The sequence below is a fragment of the Ascidiella aspersa genome, chromosome 3, assembly GCF_963924565.1.
Source record: "Ascidiella aspersa chromosome 3, kaAscAspe10.2, whole genome shotgun sequence".
In the NCBI taxonomy this organism is placed as follows: domain Eukaryota; kingdom Metazoa; phylum Chordata; class Ascidiacea; order Phlebobranchia; family Ascidiidae; genus Ascidiella; species Ascidiella aspersa.
The window spans coordinates 5818751-5841971 of NC_139449.1; the positions used below are offsets into that span (position 1 = coordinate 5818751).

A 23221-nucleotide genomic window follows, 5' to 3' on the forward strand; every position below is an offset into this window, starting at 1 on the left:
ATGATTTTCTGATGCACTGTAAACATATAAATAGGGGTGCTCGGACGTTTTTCGGGGTGCACTATTGAAATGTTGAAAAAAAATCTTGGGAGCATTTGCCATACTTTCCAAAGTCGAATCGTACAACTTGTCTTTATTACAGTAACAAATCGGGTTGTTAAAATTTAAATTGGAAAGAAGAAATAAATATAAAAATATTATTTTATCCAGCCGAACCCCAATTCGCAGTGCAAATTATTTTTTAAACTTCCTATAGCTAACCCAAAGCGAATATAAATTTTGTTAACTGGTCTAAAATCCTACCACTTTTTTTACAGCAACAAACAAGTTGTCAAAATTGAAATTGCAAGGTAGATATAAACATGGACGATAAATCTAAAAATAATAATTGACCCTGCCGAACTCAAAATTTATTAAAACGTTAACCTGTAGCCTAAATGAAATAATGTTAGCAATTTAAACCCAAGGATGAAAATGTGGTAGGATTGCAGACCAGCGCCAAAATTCGTCCTTAGCTTTGTAATATAACTTTGCAGAATAAGAGTTTGACCAATTTTTTTCTGAATTTGTATGGCTAACCAAATGTGTTTTTAAAACACAGCATAATTTTAGGATAATAACTTTCAATTTGTTAAAAAAAACAAATAAAAAGGAAGCGTTTACAAATTATGCTTAACATGCAATACTTGAGTTAGGGTTGATTGAAAACTTTGGATTTTGTGCGGGTAGCAATTTTGCATGTTGAAGTTGTGCAGCTATAATAACATTTCCGCACAAATTTGACGTTTATTGTAAAATTTACAGGCTGAAAATGGAGTACTTTAATGTAAACCTTTAGCCTGACATAAGTTTTGCACTTTCAAGCGTTTTTTTGCGGCTGACCATATATTACCCCTGCGCAGACCTTATTTTCCAACCTGGGGTGTGGGTGGGTCAAGTATCATTATTAAAATAATGCTGGACCCACCCAATCCGGCACCCTAACCCGAATAATGTGCGTTGCGGTATAGGATTTTATTGAGCATAATTTGGAGATTGTACAGTTTTATTTTTTTGCGTACTTTAAAGGTCAAAATGAATGAGCCCCCATACATCAACTTTGCACTTTTTTTTTTGTTTCTAATTATTATTTAACCTCCGGCTTTCAGCAGACAAATGTGTGAACTGATAATTCTGAGATGCAGGACGAAAATTCGGCGCTCTTTCACTTATGTACGTGAAAAGTTATGCAAAAAAAAAATAATAATACCGCTTACCACAACGCATATTGTTTGGGCTAGGGTGCGGGTTAGCGTTTGGGTGAGGGTGGGTCAAGTAATATTATGTTTATTATTAATAATAACTAGACCCACCCTCAACCAAACGCTAACCCGCACCCTAACCCAAACAATATGTGTTGTGGTATGCGGCATTTGAAGAAATTTTTTATTTTATTAATTTTTACGTACAATAGTGAAAGAGCGCCGAAAATTCAACTATACATCTTTCTATTTTTTTAGGAAAGATTAAATGATATAAACTCTTCGATTTAAACCTTCTTATTTTGCTTTGGCATGAAGTACACCAATTATGTTTAGAAAATAGTCTCGTTAAACACCAAAAGCCGATAAATAATCTGGTCTTTAATGTTGCGAACGGTAAAAGAAGACCTAACATAAACTGTGATTTCTAGTATTAAATCAAGGACGCAAAACAAGGAAATAAAGTCTAAATAAGTTTTAAATGTAAAACTTTACATGTTCAAAATCTAACGACAATTCGGCATCTAAGATTTATCTTTCTAGTGCTGCAGAACTGTGTGATAACAAACCATACAGATTAATTTTAGTCTTGTGACAATTTTTCTGTACAATCTTCAGAGTCTTACGAAATAAATTCCGACATTTTGCTTTTTTTAGTCATGTGGCTGTAGCTCATAGGATATTTTAAATCATTTAGTAAATACTTAAATATTTTTGGTTCGATGAAGACCATGGAAAATTATTTTATACAAATTAAAATAAAATAGAAGAAAATGAACGTTTATTAATGTCAACTTACCAAGACAAGCTTTAAATAGACCTATTTTATTTTGGAAGGACAGTTTTTGCTTCCACTAAAAAAATAATTCCATTTTTCCATTTTCTTGGGTGAGGATATTTGCGAAAAATTTTTGACCCCCAATTACACAAAATATATAAGGTACGAGTAATTATGTTTAAATTGAATAAGCTTTTCTACCCAAACCAAATTATAAATCATAATCGTAAGTTCACCACCCACCTAAAAGTTTATTGGTTCCTTGGTGGAGATCGAAACGCTGCCATAGAGTAGGAGCCACTAAACTAGCCTACAGCCCGCGGGTCAGATCCGCCTCCCTGGGTCAATTAATCCAGCCTTCGGCATATTTTCTCAATGAAGATGAAGTACGGTGGCCTACCATTGAAATGTTGTCGAATGGAATTTAAAACTATTTTTGGTTTGACAATTTTAGGCTAGGCTATTGAGTTCACTGCGGTTGTCATTGCATGTTCTGTAGGCTATATTTCCATAGTTTAACGATAAATAGGTTAAAAAAGAAAGACAAAAATTGATATGCGACCGGGGATTGCAAATCCTAAAAGTTAACCCTCCCGCGATCGCCATGTTTTACAGTTATCTGATTCTTTATAGCCTAAGCAAAGTTTGGTGACCTCTGCGCTAGAGCATCCAGTCTGCGAGCCGGCCTCCGTTTCATTTCTTCCAGCCACCGGTATATTTCACAAATGATCCAAAATATGGTTAGGCTACAGGTCTAGATATAATGTTACTTTATTAACTTAAATGTTTGTCGGATGCAAAGCTTATCTAATCTAAGTCTTGATGAAATTTCAAGCTAAACAATAATTTCAAAAAAATATTTGTTTTGCCTTTCCATCGTTTTTTTTTATCTCTTCTTTGCCGTTGCGCCGTGAAACGCTGACAAGTGCGTCGCGGACAAACGGAAAACCTATTCAAAAATATTAGACTTATATTTTTTAACATTTTTTTTTAGGCAATGTAATAACACATTGCAAAAGAAATATGCCAGGTTTGACCTAACTTAAAAAGATTAAAGAACACTGAACGAGATTAACTTTTAAACTTATCGCATGTCCCCAAAGTAGTTTTATTACACTTTTTATTAGTAGTATGGATATAACGACACGCGGACTCGAATTTTAAATCAAACAAACACTTTTTTCGCGCTTTGCGCCAACACTTTACTACATGTAATAAAACACGTTTTTAAGTGCAAAATGATCCGAGGCCCGCCTGATTCACAGTTGCTATAACATTTTAATAACATAATTCTTAGTTTACATTTTGTGCGACCCAAGAGACCTTTCTGGGTTTGGTTTTGGCCAGCGACCAGAAAAAGGTTGCCGACCCCTGCCCTAAAGAATGTAACTGGTCAGTGTCAATTGGAACAATGTGGTTTAAAGTTTTGTTTTCCCTTAGGCTACTGCTTATTGTTGCTTCCTCTGTCAACCTTATACAGGACTTATCTCCGATTAATTATTATCATTTAACAAGATCGTAGACTGCAAGCGTAGGCCTAATATTTTAATCTAAACAAAGGCCGATAGAAAATAGAAACCGGTATTGTAAAAAGTCCCTGTCTTCCATTCGAATTGTAAGACATAAAAACGATAAGGTTTTAGCGCGATAGAATTATAAAACAGTAACTTTACGTACCGGTATCCACAAAATAGCGAAAATGAAAACGATGTCTTGCCGTAAATTGCATTCGAATATTAACATGTTTTGTTGTATTCATATCTGCTTTCTAGATCTAGAGCAGGGGTTCTTAAACTTTTTTTACCGCGGACCCCTTAAATTTTCTTTCATCTCGCGTTAACCACTGTAGGCAAATAAATAAAAAAACGACGTCATAAATTGACGTCACAGTACAAATAGACTTCATAAATTTGCTGATTTTGGTCCAAAAATGCGAAAGTGAAATGTAGTTAAATACATTCCGGTGCAAAACCGTTTTATTTTTAATTAAATTGTTTTCTTTAATAAATTGATTACTTCTTAATCAATTAGACCTTCATGGACCCCCTAAAACTAGTTCACGGACCCCTAAGGGGTGCATGGACCCCAGTTTAAGAACCCCTGATCTAGAGGAACCATGTGTACGCTATCTATAATATTGTTGCGCTCACTTCTGACCTTCTACCACATTAATTGCAGCTAAGAAGCCCTATGCAGTAGACAGTAGAACGTAGATTAATATAATCTGGTAATTGATATTGCAATAAATAATAAATTACGTCTATAAAAATGAATAAATTGTTTTGTGATATGGACAGAAGGGTCAGTAGATTAAAAAAAAGTAAAACCAATTCACAATAAAATATGACAGTGACGTCTTAAGGGTTTCTATTTGATTTGATAAATTGATAAGAGACCAATTTATAGAACAGCATTAAAGTAGTCACGCGCAAGACAGCTGGTAAAAACTCACATATTGAAATTTTTCATTACAGTGCCTATTCCTACAAGGGAACTCTCTATAAGTCCGCAGAAAACCTCAGCCACGACCAACCTCAATCTCCTCATTTGGGCTTCGTTTTTCATGGAAGCGATTTGTTCAGTACAGAAGTCGGTCAAACCTTTTTACCGGCTTCGTGACAAACGTCAAGAAAAAACTTGTAATGCAATGCAGCTTGTGCGTTCATCTCGTTAGCTTGATAAGCCAGACCAAGGTTGAAGTAGGATTTGGCGAACGATGCCAGGTTTGTGTTATCGCTGTCGAAATCCGTCCCAAAGACTTTTATTAGAGCGTCCAAATCTTCTTGGCAGCAGCGCAGTGTGTCCTTGTATCTTTCCAACCGCATCAGCGAGATGCATACCATTTGGCGGAAGCCAGAATCCGGGATATCGCGATTAATATAATCTTTCTCGACCTTGCGCGAGATCCGCATGCAATCCTCGTGCTGTCCGGATTTGTCGTAGCACAGCGACAGGTCCGTCCAGCATTCGATGATTTTCTGCTCAGCTAAGCTGCTCGGCTCCCCAATCAACGACTGGTAGGCCCGAAGCTCTGATTCGAACAGCTCTGAGGATCAGTGTAAGTTAGACATCATCGTCATACACTTTTATTAACTAACATAGCGAGCTCCTACCGCGTTAAGGTGGTAACACCAACTGACGTAAGGACAACATCAAGGTATCATGTGCTCATCAGTTACCTTTGACCGTTTGACCGCAAGTAATAGAATGCTTTCACAATTAAACAGGTCACAAAACACTTACATCAAAATGCGCAAGGTTAACAACAACAACCAATAATTCTTTAACAGCATCGAGGATCTGTACGCATCCCAATGTCTTTGAGGCAGAGGGCCTTTATCTCGCGACATTTGGCGGTAGTCTTGGTGGCAAGCAGCGTGGGACTGCTCGCGAATTTTTTATGAAGATCGAATCCTCCTCCGACAAAGCCATTTGTTTGCCAGTTCAAGGGCCTCCGCATATAGTCCAAGAATTTGTTGAGTTCTGCCAAACAGGCGAAGCACTCGGCCGTTTCAATACTCTTAATTTCCGTTGTCTTATTGGGTATTGAAAGAGCTGCGGCGAAATGGGCCTCTTATAAGTCTTCAAGCTTCACGTAGCACTTTCCTAAATCCAAGCTCTGCGAGTCAACGTTGGCGTCGCGCTGTTCGTTGTCCGCCATCTTGCGGCAGAAGCCCAGGCACTTTTCTTTCCGCTCGAGGGCGACGTCGTAACGCTGAAGCTCGAAGTAGCAGGTTGCCGAGGCGTCCAGGCAAAAGTAGATGAGGCCTGGTTGCTTTTCCACTTGTACCAAATGCTGTCCAGAACTTCCGCCGCCACTGGAAACTTTGCCAAGTCGCAGTGGGGGTTATAAAGGGCCGCGAAAACAAACAGTTGGGAACCACCGGTATAGAGGCTGTCCTTGTGTCTGAAATGATGCCAAAAAACTCACGAAACATATAAACATACGGGAAAGACAAAAAAGAATTGCAGGAAGCTCGAAAATAATTTATGTTATAATATTAAAACTGACAAACTAGAGCAGGGGTCGGCAACCTTTTTCTAGTCGCGGGCCGAAACGAAACTCAAAAAGGTCCCCGCGGGCCGCCCAAAATGCTAACTATGAATTGTGTTATTGAAATATTAGAACAACTTGTATTCAGGCAGACCTCGGATATTTTTTTGCAGTTAAAAACGTGTTTAGTTGCATTTAAGAAGTCAGTAAATTGTTGGCGCAAAGCGCGAAAAAAAAAGCGTTTGTTTGGTTTAAAATTCTAGTTCACATATCGACATCAATACTACATGCAAAAAGTGTGAAAAATTAGATTGAGGAAACGCGTTAACCGTTTTAGTTAGTCTAGTTCCATGGTAATTAGGCTTTTTGTGTTGGGGCGCACCTGGCGAGCGAAGCGAGTGATCTTTTTTTGGTTAAAAGACAGCCTCAAAACATCAGCGAACCGGACGTACAAAGATCATTCGCGCGAAGCGAGAAAACTTTTCGCACTTACGTAGCTAAAATAGCCATAAAGAATTTGAAATGGCCTCGTGTCTACTTTGTCAACGAGTCGGCGGGCCGGATAAATTACGTTGGCGGGCCGCGGGCCGTAGGTTGCCGACCTCTGAACTAGAGTTTCGTCGGGTTATGCCTGGATCCCTCCCTGAAAAGAGTGTATATACATGTTACAAACAAACATATAAAAAGTCGCGCTTGTTTTACTTATGTTTCTCACTGACTTCATCAAACAAGTTTGATTTTTTCTCAACTTAATTACCGTAGCCTAACCAATAAAGTGCACGTTTTCTACAAAAACAGGTGAGTGTAAACTGGCAGATCCGGTATAACGGTACCTGTAACATTTCGAGCCAACCATCAGGTTTGCACCTTTCGACTCTCTTCTATTCTTTGAAGCGTATCACCGCTACTGAATCAACCAAGTTTGAGCCTCAGAAAATCCATTTCTCTTAACTCGGTTAAACCACCCGATTGCAAGCAAATTTCAAGGCAATTGCACAATAGACAGTTGAATTTGTAAGCCCTTGTCTATTAAAAAACAATAAAAAAACCCGGAGACCCTTGGAAACAGTATTTTAGCAAAGTTGAACAACTCAAAAGCAAGTGCAGGTAGCTGTAACAAACAATTGTTCGCGACCCCTTTGGTCGAACTATGTTAAGTGATGCGTTTTTTGACTGCGGGACTGCCATTCGGGTCAGCTACCCGCCGATTCGGTTTCCTTGTCGGGATAGAACTTTGTGTGGATTTCGCAGCCTCCGTTATTTCAGCGTTGCGTAATCTCTTTGTGCGAGATTTGGATTTGCGCTGTGTATGGTATGCGTCGGCATTTGTCGGGTGGATACCACGCGGATCGGACGCATTTTGAGCACAGTTTGCAATCTCGTGGTAGGAGACAAGCTATAGCCTAATGCGAGCACTTGGTGTGCATGGGTAGGCCTTATACCGATTGTCACATTGACCAACAACATCTTAACGTAAAATCAAACCTTATCCTTAGCAGCTACATTGGGGATCGTGTCCCGAACTAGTCTGCGATAATAGCCCATTAGCCGGATTCTGTTGTTTGCACTGTACGGTTTGCTGTTATGGTGTGTTAACGATATCAATTTACAGTGAAAAATGTCGCCTTATTGTTCCCATTGAACATCACAAGCGCAAAAATGCCTTTTCATTGCCAACCAAAAGTCGTAAATGACGCAAATGGAGGCGTAAATCGTAATTTTATGGTAAGTCATTCATGATCAAACAGGATCATTTTTTTTTATATCTATAACACCACAAAATAAGGTGGTCGTTAAAGTTTAACAAACAAAACAACAAAAAAATAATGAGGAACACTGACATTGACTACATTTCCTGTATTTAATAGAGCGGAAACATTAACGTCATTCGCATAACGGTTAAAAAAATAAAGGTACCGATTGATATCATACAAACAATGGACTAAATAGCGGTATGATCATTCTGTTACATTCAAAGAAATAAATGTGCTTGTGCGAGCTATACGTGTATGTTATATGTTTTGTAAAAACGTAGTTTTATTGCTAAATCGGGAAAGTTGCGCTTATAAAACCAATGGTTTCTCAACTCAAGGAAGCATTGATACACTAACAATGGTGTATACTGAACCTTTGCAAAAATTTTGGCTGATCACTCAGGTTGCCAATCCCTGTGTTAAAACCTCGCGAGACCTGATAGACAACAAATGATCTGCCACAAGCTTATTCTCTATTTTAGAGGGTCATGTGGTCAAACATTTTTTTAAATATACCCACATAGGTAGACACTCACAAAATAACAGGCCTAAATGACCTATATTTTAATTGCCGTAGAATATGTGAGCTGAATTTGCAACTTAAGACGTTTTATGTTTGATTGAAGAAAACAAATACAAGAATAGTTGGACTTTCAGCGAAGCTTCAAAGGGTATCGCATCTGCTAACGAAGATGTCAAAAAATCCGGAATCAGATGCATATCAGGCGATCCATTGCCTCCATTTCTGTCGAGTAAGTGATTTTGTTTAACATTACTTATTTACCGAAGGTAACTAATTTCTATGCACAAATAAATTGGGCACAGGGGCATTTCTATTGTGTCCGAAATATTTTTATACTACAGGTTTTGTGCTCACATCGCACTTAATGGAAACACATAATAAGATCTAAAAAGCAACAATATACCTTAAGCAGAAGAATCTATAAATTCATGCTATTATAAGACCAACGACATAATACAGACAAATACGAAGTAATATGCAGTCCACAGTATAAGATCGAATGATCTGAAGAAGATCCAAATCTGTCGGAATAAGGCCCAAATGGTCAAAATAACACCTGAAACTGTAGGGAGAGGGTATGGGTCGATCTGGCGCTGTTAGGGCGCAGCTTGGCACCAGATTTTTGGCCCTGTTTAGGCTTATTAGTTGGTAATGGGTGCATAGGGTTAGAAAATGGCTTAGGGTTAAAGTTGCGTTTATGGCGTCACCATTGCACTTTTCAATTAATGAATCAAGCATAGCTTCAGTCGCACAATATCGAATAAAAATGAATTAGCGCTCAAACTGTAACTTAGCTTGTTGTGTATAGTTAAATCTGGACACTTTAGCCAAAATTTGACATAATCCGTCAAATTTTTTCCCAATTTAATTTATGCCAATTTTGAGGGTCGCGCATATTATGGAAAACTTTAATACGATTGAACTCCATTTAAACTTCAGAAAATATGATTTTACACAGCACAACAGAATGTGATAGTCTGCCAGGCGCCCTTTTCAGTTAAAGAAATTCTTTCAAACCGTAAAAGCATAGTAAAACAGAAATACGTTCGCGCGAAGCTCGATAAATTTTGAAATGTTATGTAAATAGTAAATTGGCAAAAATAGTTTTCGAGAAATGGGCTGGTACAATTTTCCCCGACAACACTGTGCCGTGTGTATAGTAAGTATTCTGCCATATTCAGGTAACTGGAACTGAATACGAAAATTAAATATCAATATTATTATCACTGAAGGTACGATTAATTGACCAAACCTGAATGGACTTCAGTCAATGACACATTTACTTGGGACCAAAGCGTATATTCACCACATCCGGTGTCATATTGCAAACATTCCGTGGTGCTAGTTTTGTTTGCGTCCTTTTATTTTGCAGACAATCTCCGTCCATTTGGCAGTTTTTTTATTTTTTTGCCTTTGCAAACCCATGTTGCTATAAAAGTTAAACTCTGGTTCCCGTTCTTGACAAATCGCAGGTCTTTTGCGGTGCGATTGAACATATTTGCGCAATACTGTATAATAAAAGTTGTTAAGCAGTTTAGCGCGCATTTAGGTTTAAGGTAGTGGATGTAAAAAGGTTTACTTGGTTTTGCAAGTATAAAAGGTTTCTACTATATATGCTGTGTGTAATATGTGGCCAGAAAATGGGTACCAGTGCTATGAGTTATGGTAATGACTTGACGGGACTTAGGCTACGTCTTTCGGACAACTAAACTTGATTTCAATCTTTGCGACAATAATTTGGGTTAAAATGAAGTGCTTTCATTAGGCATTTTTCTCTACAAAATTCAGTTATTTATGCAAGGTTTTGTACATAATACAATTTGCTTGCTATATGTGAGGTTTTTTTTAGTTGAGTTGTTGCAATTGATCGGACTAGTTTAACTAATGTAATTAGTTAAACATTTAATTTTTATGACAAGAACTTGACTTCAAATTGAGTTACTCTTATTATGACTGTCAAATGACTTGGATTGGACTTGGGTTTTTTTTTTACAAATGGCTTGACTGGGACTTAAATCATTTCAAAATAACTTGTTTACAACACTAAATGATACTAAGAAAGGTATTTGGGTCAGTAAGTTTACGTCCTATAACTTGATTTACAGAATAATGCAAGTTTATAAAAAAATAAGAAATATAAACTTTTCAAGATGAACGAAGTTATCCAATGCGGAAACGTCAACGAAGCATTTGAGACAGTATGAGTCAATTAAAAAATATATAATTTTTGTAGTTTTTACCAACATTGTTAAGATTTATTAAAATGCAAAAATAGCTTAAAAATTAAGGTAGCTTAAAAAATGAATGTGATGTATCTTGTAAATGAATGTCAAAACCAAAGTCGAGTAAATCTTTAACTGTTTGAAAAGACGGTTAAAATTAATGACACGAGTGCGCATCGAAAAGTCTTTTCTAAGTGATGTCGATTTACTCGGCCTATTTTGCTTTTACAATTTTGAAATTGATTTTAACCTTTTTTTTTAAGTTTTGATTTTTTAACTCTTATACCTGTTGAGAACAGTTCTGCAAATAACCAGACTTTTAAAATTGGATTTCTTATGACTAAGGTGATTATTTTTTGACCTAAAAATGATAAATTTTGATCTTAAAAATTTAACTTTTGACAAACCGGTAAATAAAGTACTACATAATTGTTGCGGCGTTGTCAGTTATTTGTTTTTGATGTTTTTATTGACGATCGGTGGAACACAATTCAGTTATTTTTCGGAATTGCAAAATGCAAAACTTTGAAAATGCTTAGTTGATATTTTGGTCATATGAACAAGACAAACAACCATTAAATGGCCCAAGAAAAACAAGACGTGGATTATAATTGAGCAACACAGTTTTGATACGTGGCTTAAAAATTGCGAAACATAGCATATTTTTTGAAATACGAAATAAATTTAAATTATTACCGAAAAAATACACAGTAGGCCGAAATACAGACGATACAGTTGAAGCAAAAACGATGTTCGCGCTGAACTTAATGCAATAAACCAGGCCTGGGTGGAATTTTGTCGGTTTGCGTATGCCGTATAGTCCTCAAAGATAGGCCTATAACAGTTAAAATGTTATTGAAAGTAATTCAAAACTAAATTTGATAAAATAAACAACTCAACGGCAATTTTAAACAACTTACTGCAGTTTTTGTTATTTTATTAACAATGTTTGTGCATTTTGTAAACGATTTTGACTTAATTTTACCAAATTTTGACCTAACGTTTAAATTTTACAAAAAAATTACTTCTTTGACAAGTAAATAAATAATCGCCCTAATACTTTTAACCCAACTAGTAGATTCATTCAGGCTCCACGATACGAATTTGATTGATTTTGCACAAATCATTTTATCTGCCCACAATTCCGACTTTAAAAAAAAATTGTAGGTTTTGCGGTTCACAATTTTGCTGTGTTTGAAATTCAGGATAACGAAGCAGCTAACGTTCAGCAAACAATGAACGAGGAAAGTGAATCGGCTTCGAATAACTTGCTTTATTCTGTCGAGGATACCCCGCCGTGGTACGTCAGTATTGGACTAGGATTGCAGGTAGGCAGGCCTACTGTGCACTTTTGTTAGATTACAATGATCAAAGTCAATATTTGGCCAGCTTTTAAACGCCGATGAAGGCTCCTGGATAGTTAGCCCAAACTTTGGAGAAATAAATAAATGCCAGACGAACTTATTTCCAGTATATACTATGCCTAGTAGCAAAATCAAATTTATTCACACAATATCGTGAAATGAGTCGTTTTAAGAAAATTTAAAGTGGGATAAAACAAATAAGAAAATAAAAATGATGCTTCATAATGCCTATCCATCTTCTAAAATCCATCGTGTTAATGAACTGAACGCCTAAACGTTATGCCCACTACACCTATAGAGAACTTATACATTCATACCGACTTAACTTTTATCAAACACAATAACCCCAAAACGATCTACCTTGTACCAAATATATTCAAAACTATTGGATCTGAGGAAATGACCCATACCAAGAGATCTTGTGTTTTGTCCGATACTTGAGTAGTATCCATGCTTATCGGATGCTAAATTTATTTGTGCTTTGCCTGTTTAGTGGCCCAATATAGGGGGGTTTCCTACGTGAAAAGGTAACTTATCAGAAAATATATTACATTAAAAATGGAACATAAATAAGCTTCCCAACGCTTTACCCTGAAATTTCTTACCATCGCGCTGATGAATTCGATCATTGTAATTACACATTTGGTATACGGTTGGATCGCAGTTTACTTGCCCATAATATCAGGCATCGTTATTGGAATAAAATAACAATAATATTGTCCTACCTTTAACCTTTTAACTAGTGTTTCTTAACCTTTTCAGAGCCCCTACCCTTTAATAAACGACGAAAGTAAATAAAATTGTAATAATAGGAATTAAACTCAGTGTACTTATAACTTACATGTTTAGTGCATGCATTAAACACAGTCTTGCAAGTTCAACAATATTTACAACACACAAACAATCAGTCAATTTACTAGTGGCTTTTTGTTGCTGCTTTTCGTAAATTACGCATTTTTCACAAATATGCTTAAATAGCGCTTAATTTTACATTGTATGACGTACCCCGTGCTTAGGTGCTTCGTACCACCAAGGGGTACACGTACCCCTGTTTCCCCTGCTTTAACTCTTAATTCATCAACTTAAAATATAAAATATACTCTACTTTACTAAAATATACTTTAAATATACTTTAAATATACTTTAAATATACTTTACTTGTATATCACTTAAGCTTTCATTCGCGTATGCACAGATTTAGGGCCTTTCATTTTTACTTTTCAGCACTATCTGATTGCTGTTGGGTCTTTGGTGGGACTTCCCCTGCTTCTTGCCACGTCACTCTGCGTCGCCGATGACGACAGAGGTGACGTCACACGCTCGTATCTCATCAGCAGTCTCTTCTTCGTTTCCGGAATTTGTACGGTTTTGCAAACCACACTCGGAAACAGGTATTATCAGTTTAAGTGGTTAACGTTACAAAGTAGAGTCTTGGCAAACCTATGTTGAAAACAAGTAAATGATCTATATTTGTCTGCAGTTTACAGTAAACTATTTCATATACGTTTTTTCAAGTAGCAAAACGGACATAGTTGGTCAGTGTACAAACCATATTCCGGAGATTTGAAATGTATGATTTTCGACAAAAATAACTCACTGAAACAACACAAAATGCTTTTAAACCAATTCAAATTTGAGTACATGGTATGACAAATACCGAAGTGTTTTTTGTATCAATGAAAGGCACACACACACATGTGTTTAATAACAACTGCGAACTAGCCCACCGGAAGCTGCTTTTTGACCAAGATTTGGCGAGTCTGCGATGGATTTTCGGTGTAATTTTTTATCAATAAATCTACTATAGCATTATAAACACCCACACACACGAATAAACCTAACCGATATAATTTAAACCCGTAATACCATATTGTTAGACTTCCGATCATGCAAGGCAGCAGTTTTTCCTTTCTTCCTCCAACCCTTGCAATCCTCGCGTTGCCCCACAATATTTGCCCCCCACCGTTACCCCCCGACTTTAACCCCAACTCTTCGGAAACATTGTACAACGACACGGACGGGACGATCGTGAATGGAGACGAGCTTTGGATGCGCAGGATGAGAGAGGTATGTTCGCTTTTACTCTTTCAACTCAAGCAAAAGTAGAAAAACGTTTCCAACGTGGACTTACTACAACCTTTTATAATTATTAGGGTTGCAAGGCAAAAAATTATTAGGGTTGACTTGACAATTGCACTTAAGTCACTGTTTTCAAATGACTTGATTTGACTGAAGTCTTTCAGGCAAAATGACTTGAATTGAATTCAGTATTTTTGACAAATGACTTGACTTGTAGTTTGGACAATGACTTGGGTGCAGTATGAAAGAGGTCTGCTGTCATTGAATAATTTCTGCTCTTTTAATTGAAAGGTTACGACATGTTGACCAAACGTGCTATATAATCTTAGGTGATTTTTATTTAATCGATCAAGGTCGCGCCCTTGTTTAATTTGGTGACAGTCAGACTTATTTCAACAGAAATGTGGCAAATACGCTTTTTTGCGATGATTGATAATTTCGAGCTGGTTTCGCACGTTTTTGCAAGCTTATTTAAACATAAAAACTAAGTGCAGCCATAAAACTAAGTGCAGCCGATTTCTAAATGACTTTGGTCTAATTGAAAAAAAAAATGCTATTTATCTACAAATGAAATGCATCACTGTTGCATAAAAGTTGAATATTAAAGTTGCATTGATATAAATGTATTTTTAAGAAATGCTGTTCGAGTTGGCTAGATTTGGCAACTTTTAAAATATTCCGGAAAATATATCTCCACTCGAACCCAGCATTATGCATCGGCTTACTATTCGTTCTTAGTAAGCTGAAGCGTTGGTTTATCGAATATATAGCAGAATAACTTATTTTTATTATACTATGCATGATAGCAACAGCATATTATTGAGCATGATGCCAGGGTTCAGTAAACATTTTAACCTGAAATCGTTCTAAAACATTCCATTCTAAACAAAGCAAATTTCTTGCCAAGGTCCAAGGCGCCATTGCAGTCGCTTCTTGTGCTCAACTTCTCCTGGGCCTAACTGGCGCCGTCGGGTTCCTGCTCAGGTTCATTGGGCCGCTCACCGTCGCCCCTGTCATATCTCTCATCGGATTGAGCCTCTTCCCAACTGCTTATTATCAGGCAGAGGCTCATTGGGGAATTGCAATGTTGTAAGTGTAAAATGTATTGACAGTATTTGTTTTCGGCACAAAATGCCTTTGGAGCGGCTTACCGTTGTCAGAAAGAAGGAATTATAATTTGTCCAATACTAATTAAAGCAAAAAAAGAAAAAAAATTGTCATTAAATTTTCCTTTGCGCAGTACATCATTTGTGATGATACTGTGCTCGCAGTACCTTAAGAACGTCAAAGTACCGCTTCCAGCTTACACTAAGGGGAAGAAGTTTCATTTCGTGTGGAAAGCTCTTTTCAAAATGTACCCGGTAAGAGCACTTGTCTCCTTACTACTAAATGTATGTTGATCTGTAAACATTGTCATGCCTCAAGACGTTTGGTTAAAGTAAGTGTCTTGCACTGGATTTTAATTAATGAAAAAGGTTTTTGTTTTGAGGGCGAATGAAGAGTAGAAAGATCATTTCCGACCTGTTAGTAGAACCGAAGGTATTTTTGTAAGGAGTTAGTTTCATTACAAGATGTTTTTTGAAACGTTGCAGTGCTTCGCTAATATGTAAGGCGTTTGTCATTTTTATAAGGCGTTTGTAAAGAGGTGATCGTTTTTTTGATAGAACGTATTTCCATAAAGAAGTGTGTTTAGCTTGGGTGTACAAAAACTTTGCCAATTTTGTCAGATGAAAGAATGAATTTTGACGATTAAAAATAGACAAGCCGCCCACTAACGATTACTTAGAATTAAATTACCAATATTTTTTATTGCTGTAGGTTTTATTTGCCCTTGTTTCCGCCTGGCTGCTGTGTTTGATTTTTACCGTCACAGACGTTTTTCCAACGGACCCAAACAACCCAAACCACAGGGCTAGAACCGATCTCCGGTCAAACGTGATTTCGAATGCACCTTGGTAAGTTAGGAAACAGCATCATGGTTGCAATCTAAAAAATAAATATATGCTAAAGCAAGTTTAAAGCATTTGCAAAACCTATTTAAGACGAGATTTCATGGTGTAATGGTTAGCACTTTGGCAGGGACGCCGGAGCGATTTCAGGGCAAGGGGGGCGACTTTTTTGGTAAGGGCAACATAGACCGCAGGCGAGCGTAGCGAGGCGAAATATTTGGGGGGTCCGGGGGTACTGCCCCGGAAAAAATTTTGCGGCCACGCCCTCTAGATTGGCATAAAATGGTACCAAAAATGTTTTAACAAATGTCCACCATGTCATTTTACGAATTTTTTGCATTTTTCCGTAGCTCAAGCCCTACTCCTGTTGTTAAAGCAATATATCATTTTGTCATGGAAAGGGCAGTTATGCCCCCCCCCCTGGGCAGGAGGGGCGCTTGCCCCCCGCGCCCCCCCCTCTCTGGCGTCCCTGCACTTTGGACTCTGAATCTAGACATCCGAATTCAAATCTCGGTTGAACCTTAAATATTTTACTTTCAAAACATTTTTGTGGTAAACAAGGAATTGATATCGAAAACTCAGTAAAAATTGACAATTGATTTACCATCTCACGATTATTACCTTAAAATTTTATTGATTAAACTGTTGGCTAATGAAGCACACTAGTTAATTTGAGGCCGTGTGTCCGAACTAACTTAAAATGGAAAATGAATAAAAAACATAAAAAAGGAACGGATCAAAGAACGGATCAACATAATCAGCCAAAGCGGAAAATATAGTTCAAGTTTTAAAATCAGAGTTGTAGATACATGTTTTATTTTATTGAACACGAACAAATTTGTAAAAGAGTTGACCATATCAGGCAGTGAACAACTAATGTGTAACTATTCCATTTTCTACTAGTTATGTTTTGCACCAATATGCATTTTGGGGAAATACTTGCTATAGTAAATATTGTCGTTGCAAAGGTACAGACGTACATATTTATTCGAAACAGTACATTTACACACTTACAATTTCACATTCACACCAATTTTTGCGAGCAAAGTCGGGTACGGTTGTACAAATTTTCCAACAAACATACCTTTGTTAAACTTTAGTTTATAAGTAACCACGTTTTTTAACTTTTTTTTTATATCAGGTGAGGGCAAAGCTTTGAAACGCCGGCCAAATATGTGGATCCGGATTAGCACACGAAGCAAAATATGTATATGCGACTTAAACTGTGGGACAACGCATTTGTAATTGATCAGATTTCGCGATAATCGAAGTGCAACTAAGACCATTTCTCAGGTGTTGATTAAAGTCCATATTCCAGTGTTGATTATTTCATTGTGATCGGTGATTGGATTATGTTTGCCATCGATACCGAAAAGCTCAAACACGTAAACACATAGTATAATATTACAGCCGAAGACCGAATAACGGCAACATGCAGTGGTTCCCAACCGGGGTGCCGCGGTACTCTAGGGTGTAACGCATCAGGGTGCCGAGCGATGTTTTAAATACTTTGGGATTCAAATTTGTGCTCTATTGATAAGTTTCTTGATACAGTATTTTGTGTACGATAAAGGTGCAAAAAATAAAGAAGGTTGTTTTAACCTTGTTCAACAGTTAATGTGCTGTTTCAATCTCGTTTATTCTAACGTTACAGTTAACCGCTCAGCAAAAATACGAGCAAGGGTGCCGTGAACTATTTATAATTTTTGTAAGATGCCGCAAACCAAAAAAACAAAGATTGCTAAACAGTGATGTAAAGGGAAAACGTTGACTTGTGTTTACCCAGGTTCCGCTTTCCCTACCCCGGCCAGTGGGGATTACCCCGGGTCACGGTAGCGGGGTTCGTCGGGTTGCTGGCGGGGGTCATGGCAGGGATTATCGAGTCGGTGGGAGACTACTACGCATGCGCAAAGCTGTCGGGGGCTCCTAACCCCCCAAGTCACGCCATCAATAGGTAAGTGGTTCCCTGCGCAAAGCAATAATAATTACTATACTTTATCTGATTAACCATTACATGAACAAGTAAAACACGAGTTTATGATTAGTAGCGTATGGTCGATCGCTTATCAATTTATGTATTTTGCAAGCCATTCTTTGTGTTCATTTTTTCGGTGCCCTAAATTGTTTTGTAGCAATATGTGAGTGGTTTTAGATTACAATTCTATTTATATCGCGATAGCAAAAAACGTTGTAAATATCTGTAAAGTGTACACAAAAAAGTAAAGATGTGGTTATTGTGGTGTGTTAGTACATTAATGAAAGAGGTTGATTTTTACGACAATATTCAGATCGAATTGTTTCATAATTGTTTTTCATGTTTTTTTTCAACCTATTTCGTATTTTGGGTCGGACTTAACAAATCTGCTATACGGCACTGTGATGTTAAAAACCGGCGGTGTTTTTTCTATAACCCATATGCACAACAGTTAATTTAACTTAGTAAAATCGGCCGAAATTTTTAATGCTTTCTGCAGGTTATTGACTAAAACCATTTCTCCCATATTCATAAACATTGATTCGTTTCTATACATATTGTTAATATAGGGGCATCTTAACAGAGGGTTTCGGCTGCATATTGGCTGGTGTGATTGGGACTGGCACGGCCACAACCTCGTTTAGTCAGAACATTGGAGCAATTGGAATAACTAGAGTCGGAAGTCGAAGGGTAATTCATTAAAATGATCAATGCATTGCCTGTTAAGTAACTAATGTCCGGTAATAGCAATATTGTACGCGGGAGTGCAGTTTACGTTTGTCCCAATATGTCCCACTGTTTCTCCTCGTGGTTAAAGACAATAACTTTTGTCCTAAAAGACTTTGTTCTAGTTTATATGTTTGTTCTGATTGGTTGGTTATTAGATTGCTAATATATAAAAACATTATAATAGACCATGGTGCCTTTATCTAGCGCAAAGCTTACATTAATGAAGAGTTTGGATTTAAGTTAAACATCGCATAAACAGATTTTCGCAAAGGTTTTTTTGAAGACTTGAAACAAGAATGTCAAATGCCTAGTCAAGGCAAGCCGTTATTATTGAACTTCCTTTCTGACCATCTTGTCATTAAGAACAACTGGCCTATACCTACATGCCAATAAACGTTTCTTTCTCTCGTTATTTAGGTATTACAGGTAGCAGGTTGTCTCTTCATATTACTCGGGATGCTTTGCAAGTTCGGGAGCATATTCGTTGCGATCCCGGACCCGGTTTTGGGAGGACTCTTCTGCGTTCTCTTCGGTATGATCGCAGCCGTGGGAATCAGCAACCTCCAGTACGTGGACCTTAACTCGCCCAGGTAATACAAACGTTTTTTTGCAAATTTAATGATTTGCAAATTGTAGTTACTCTCCATTTTTGAATACAAACAAAATTGGGTGAAATTACGATTTCCAAGTGTTTAATGTTCCAATTATCTCTTCAAACCAGTATAAAATTGAGTTGCACTGAAGATCATGTTTCCCAGAATCGTTCCAATGAAGCATAATGGTTGGAGGTTGTAGTAAGACGCAATAAAAATATCAAAGCCCATGCAGAAGTAAGTATCATTATAAACGTTTCGAATAACTCTTTATTTATTTTTTACATACCACTCAGCAGTATATATATACACTTATCAGTGCCTTCATACTATGTTAAACAAATAAAGAGTTATTCGAAACGTTCAAAATGATACCTAATTCTGTATGGTCTGATATTCTTACTATGTTCTCACGAATCTTTTGCTAAAATACTGCATTTGTAGTGAGTATAATTTGTATACAATTTAGGTCTCCTTCGAGACAAAATCGTAGCAGAAATAAAGAACCATTTGTATGACACTGAATTTAGACTTATGGTTCCATTTGAACACTTGTGTATCATTGCGTTGATTGTAGCTGATGCATTGGGCTGACTTCTCCTTCTGTAGAAATCTGGTGATTGTCGGTTTCTCGATGTTCATGGGCCTGACTGTTCCTCAGTGGATGAAAGCAAACCCGGGTGTGATTCAGACCGGATCTACCGAAGGAGATCAAATTATCACCGTGCTTCTTGAAACCCCAATGCTTGTCGGTGGAATGCTGGCCCTTATACTTGACAACACTATTCCAGGTTAAATCCAGGGAGGGGATTACTAAAGCTTAGAACTCCGCAACCTTTTTTCCACTTGCGGCACACCAATCGAGATAAAACAATTCGGCGGCACACCTACAAAATATTAGTCGATCGAAAATAGACAGCATCATCAAATATACTAGTCAGCCAATAAAAAAAGGAGCGGCGTACAATAAAACACGCCGCAGATCGAAAATTTTACGTATTTCATTTCTTTATATTCTGATATTTTTATTTTGCGAAGTTTCTGAAGCTGGTCAAAGTGGTGAAAATTATAGTCCCTTCCAATAGCTGATTAGAGAACAGAGGGCTTTTAACAGTATTCGAGAAATGAAACCTGCCATTGGTGCTTTGTACTTTTTGTTAAATTTATTTTGCGACATAGCTGCCCAGACTGAATAATTATATATTTACATATTTTATTGGTTTCGGTATGATTAATCTCCCTTTTAACTTTGGTGTAGAGTTTGAAAAATTTGTTGTATGTTTATATTCCTAGTATAAACTGGTAGTTAAGTCAGTTAAAAAAATATTTTGATATTTGATTTACGGTGATAGAAGGTAACATAGGTTTTAAAAAAGTTTTAAATAATATGGAAAGTTCATATAATTACACCTGGATTATTACATAAGGCCAAATACCTGCCTTGATGAGATATACATTTTTGGCAAAAATCCTTGAAAACTCAAGTAACAAATCTCCGGGTACGTCGCGGCACACCTTGCATGGTCTCGCGGCGGTTGTGGAGCACTGCTACCTACGGAAATATATATTTTGCTTATTTTTTACGTAAATGCAAAAATTTGCCTTAGCTCACATGGTTGCTTTTATATCTCAGTTCGAAGAGGGAGAACCTTTTCAGGATACCAGTTTTGTTAAATTATATCATACAAACGATAAAAGTTATCACAGTTTGTTGCGTATCTTTTGTTTGATCATAGCCTAGACGCGTTACCTCAAAACTGCAATTTCTGCTAAATTAGTTTATTTAATTCAATTTATTGGCGAAACTAATCTGGCTGAAAATTAACCCCTCTCTTTAACTTGAAATTTGAAAAAGCTAAACGTATTTTATGATATTTCGCTCCTAAGCGAATTTATAAAGATTTTTTCAGCAATTCTCCAACAATGCACAATTTTGATTGATATGTTGTTTTTCACGTGCAATCGTTTCAGTAACTGGCACTGCCGATTCCCTCGGTTGTAATATTACAGCATTTGTATGGGTTTGAGCATTTTAACGTTTTTTTTTTTTGGAAATCGGTGTTACTGATAAAACACAGTTATACCAACATATATTTGTTGAAAGACTTTAAAACCAAAGGCAACCGACTTTGCTCGACAAAAATCAAATTCGTAATTCTAAAACCAACCAGTATAAGACTGCACTAGTAAGCGAAGCAAAGCCTGTGTAATGACGTTTTTAAGGAACCGAAAGCGAGCGCGGAATCGTAAAATGGCGGAATTCGCAAACCGGAAACGAGATTGACAATGAGCAAGCGTTGGCGGAAAAAGTCGCTGCCTGCTACGATCTTCCCTTTTCCTCAAATTGCTGCAGGTTTGTGCAAATATTTGTTGAACAAATTATATATAGTTGTGCTTCGCTTTGTTTTGCCGCAAGGCAACCTGAGTCGAAACTTTTCAAAAAATACTGGTTATACTATTTAAAAAAAAGACCTCGCAAAATTATTTTTCCCAAGATTAAATCTGCAAGGCAGCGTTTCAGTACCAATATTATGAATATTACGACAGTCGTTAGTGAAATAAAAACTATTGTAATTGTTGTATTCGTAGAAGGTTTGTTTCTCATGGGCGTCGAAGTAAAGTGCAGGGTGCGCCAGAAAAACCTACCACATTTCAAATTGTTATGTACCAAAGCTGTAGCAGTCTGACAGCAGGGTAAATTGAAACTTAGCAGCAGAGGACCTACCATTTGTATTTCAGGTTTTAGTTTTTTTAAGTAAATGATGTTTTGTGCAATTTTTCAAAATTTTGTATCTGTATGTAAAATAGCCTGGACTGTCGAACACCGTGCATTTATTGTGGAAGATTTTGTTAAAAATGGGGAATCTGTGACTCGAGAGCGCCATCTAGAGGGTGTAATCTTTAAAACATAAATAGATCAAATGGTAACCTTTTGACTTTGACATGAGACAATAAATGTGTTGATTGCTTCAAAATTTTGTCTCTTTTTCCTAGTTTGAAATGTGGTAGGTTTTTCTGCCGCACCCTTCGCCATTCCAGGACAATTCACATACAGATACGAATTTTAAAAAGTTACAAAATACATTATTTTCTTATAAAAACTGAAACCTGAAACAAAATGGTTGGTGCTCTGCTGCTAAGTTTGAATTTACTCTGCTATATTTCAAATTCAACCTCCAGTCAGACTGCTACTGCTTTGGTACAGTAACACTTTGAACTGTGGTAGGCGCACCCTGTAGAATGAAAGAACGAAAAACACGCACGGTTATGTAGGGCGCCTTTCCAGAGTAAACCAATAAATGCTTCGCTTTATACACGCTAGCGAACTACCAACGCGAGCAACGCGTGCACAAGTTGTGTACAAATCGTGCATGCTGCATGACAGTAGACTCATAGAGTTCGACAATGAAATACAGGTACTAGATTGATGCGATGGTCGAACTCGATTACAGCAATTTTAACAATAAAGATATGTCCTGTGGTTAAAAAATAAAACAGCAATATTTTTGGTGTATTACAAGAAGCCATGTTTTTCCATACCAGACTATCGAAGTACATTCCCTTTTTACCCGAATACGGACAAAAGGAAGTGGGATCTTCAACAAAGGAAGAAAATTCTACGAAGCTTTAGATTTTTGTACATTGAATTGTGATATTGCATGTTGCGACAACTGTATGTTTGAAATATTCTTTTTAAAATCGACACTTGCCTATTGTTTTGTATTGCGTTTTTATTTGACACGTCACTTTGATTGGTTGCTTGTTCAATTTGTCATACCGGATTAATGAATTTAAGGCCAACAAGTAATTTCTAACGTATAATCAAAATACAAGCATCGATCAACTTTGACTGTGGACAAAGATAAATTGCTATAATAAAACATAAAGATTACGAGATTAATAAATCATGAAAAAAAATTACTAAAGATGGTATGTGCCCCTGTTTGAGGCAAATATTTATTCAGGCCATTTAAAGTTATGTAAGTTAGGCATTGGCGATTGACGTTGTAGGGGCCAGTG

General features: G+C 37.0%; 1 protein-coding gene across 1 annotated transcript; it reads left to right on the forward strand.

Moving 5' to 3' along the window:
• Nucleotides 1-10440: 10440 nt before the first annotated feature.
• Nucleotides 10441-22832, forward strand: LOC146158222 (solute carrier family 23 member 1-like). Its single transcript, XM_083384785.1, has 13 exons — nucleotides 10441-10488; nucleotides 11718-11840; nucleotides 13101-13267; nucleotides 13754-13943; nucleotides 14863-15044; nucleotides 15196-15316; nucleotides 15774-15910; nucleotides 17691-17858; nucleotides 18449-18569; nucleotides 19026-19198; nucleotides 19811-19992; nucleotides 21425-21554; nucleotides 22745-22832. The coding sequence occupies exons 1-13, from the start codon at nucleotides 10441-10443 to the stop codon at nucleotides 22830-22832; spliced, it is 1830 nt and encodes a 609-aa protein (XP_083240911.1).
• Nucleotides 22833-23221: the final 389 nt, after the last annotated feature.

Coding starts and splice junctions, on each gene's coding strand:
- LOC146158222 (XM_083384785.1), top strand. CDS start 10,441: ATGAACGAAGTTATCCAATGCGGAAACGTCAACGAAGCATTTGAGACA. Junction 10,489..11,717: donor TCAACGAAGCATTTGAGACA/GTATGAGTCAAT, acceptor TTTGAAATTCAG/GATAACGAAGCAGCTAACGT. Junction 13,944..14,862: donor GGATGCGCAGGATGAGAGAG/GTATGTTCGCTT, acceptor TTTCTTGCCAAG/GTCCAAGGCGCCATTGCAGT.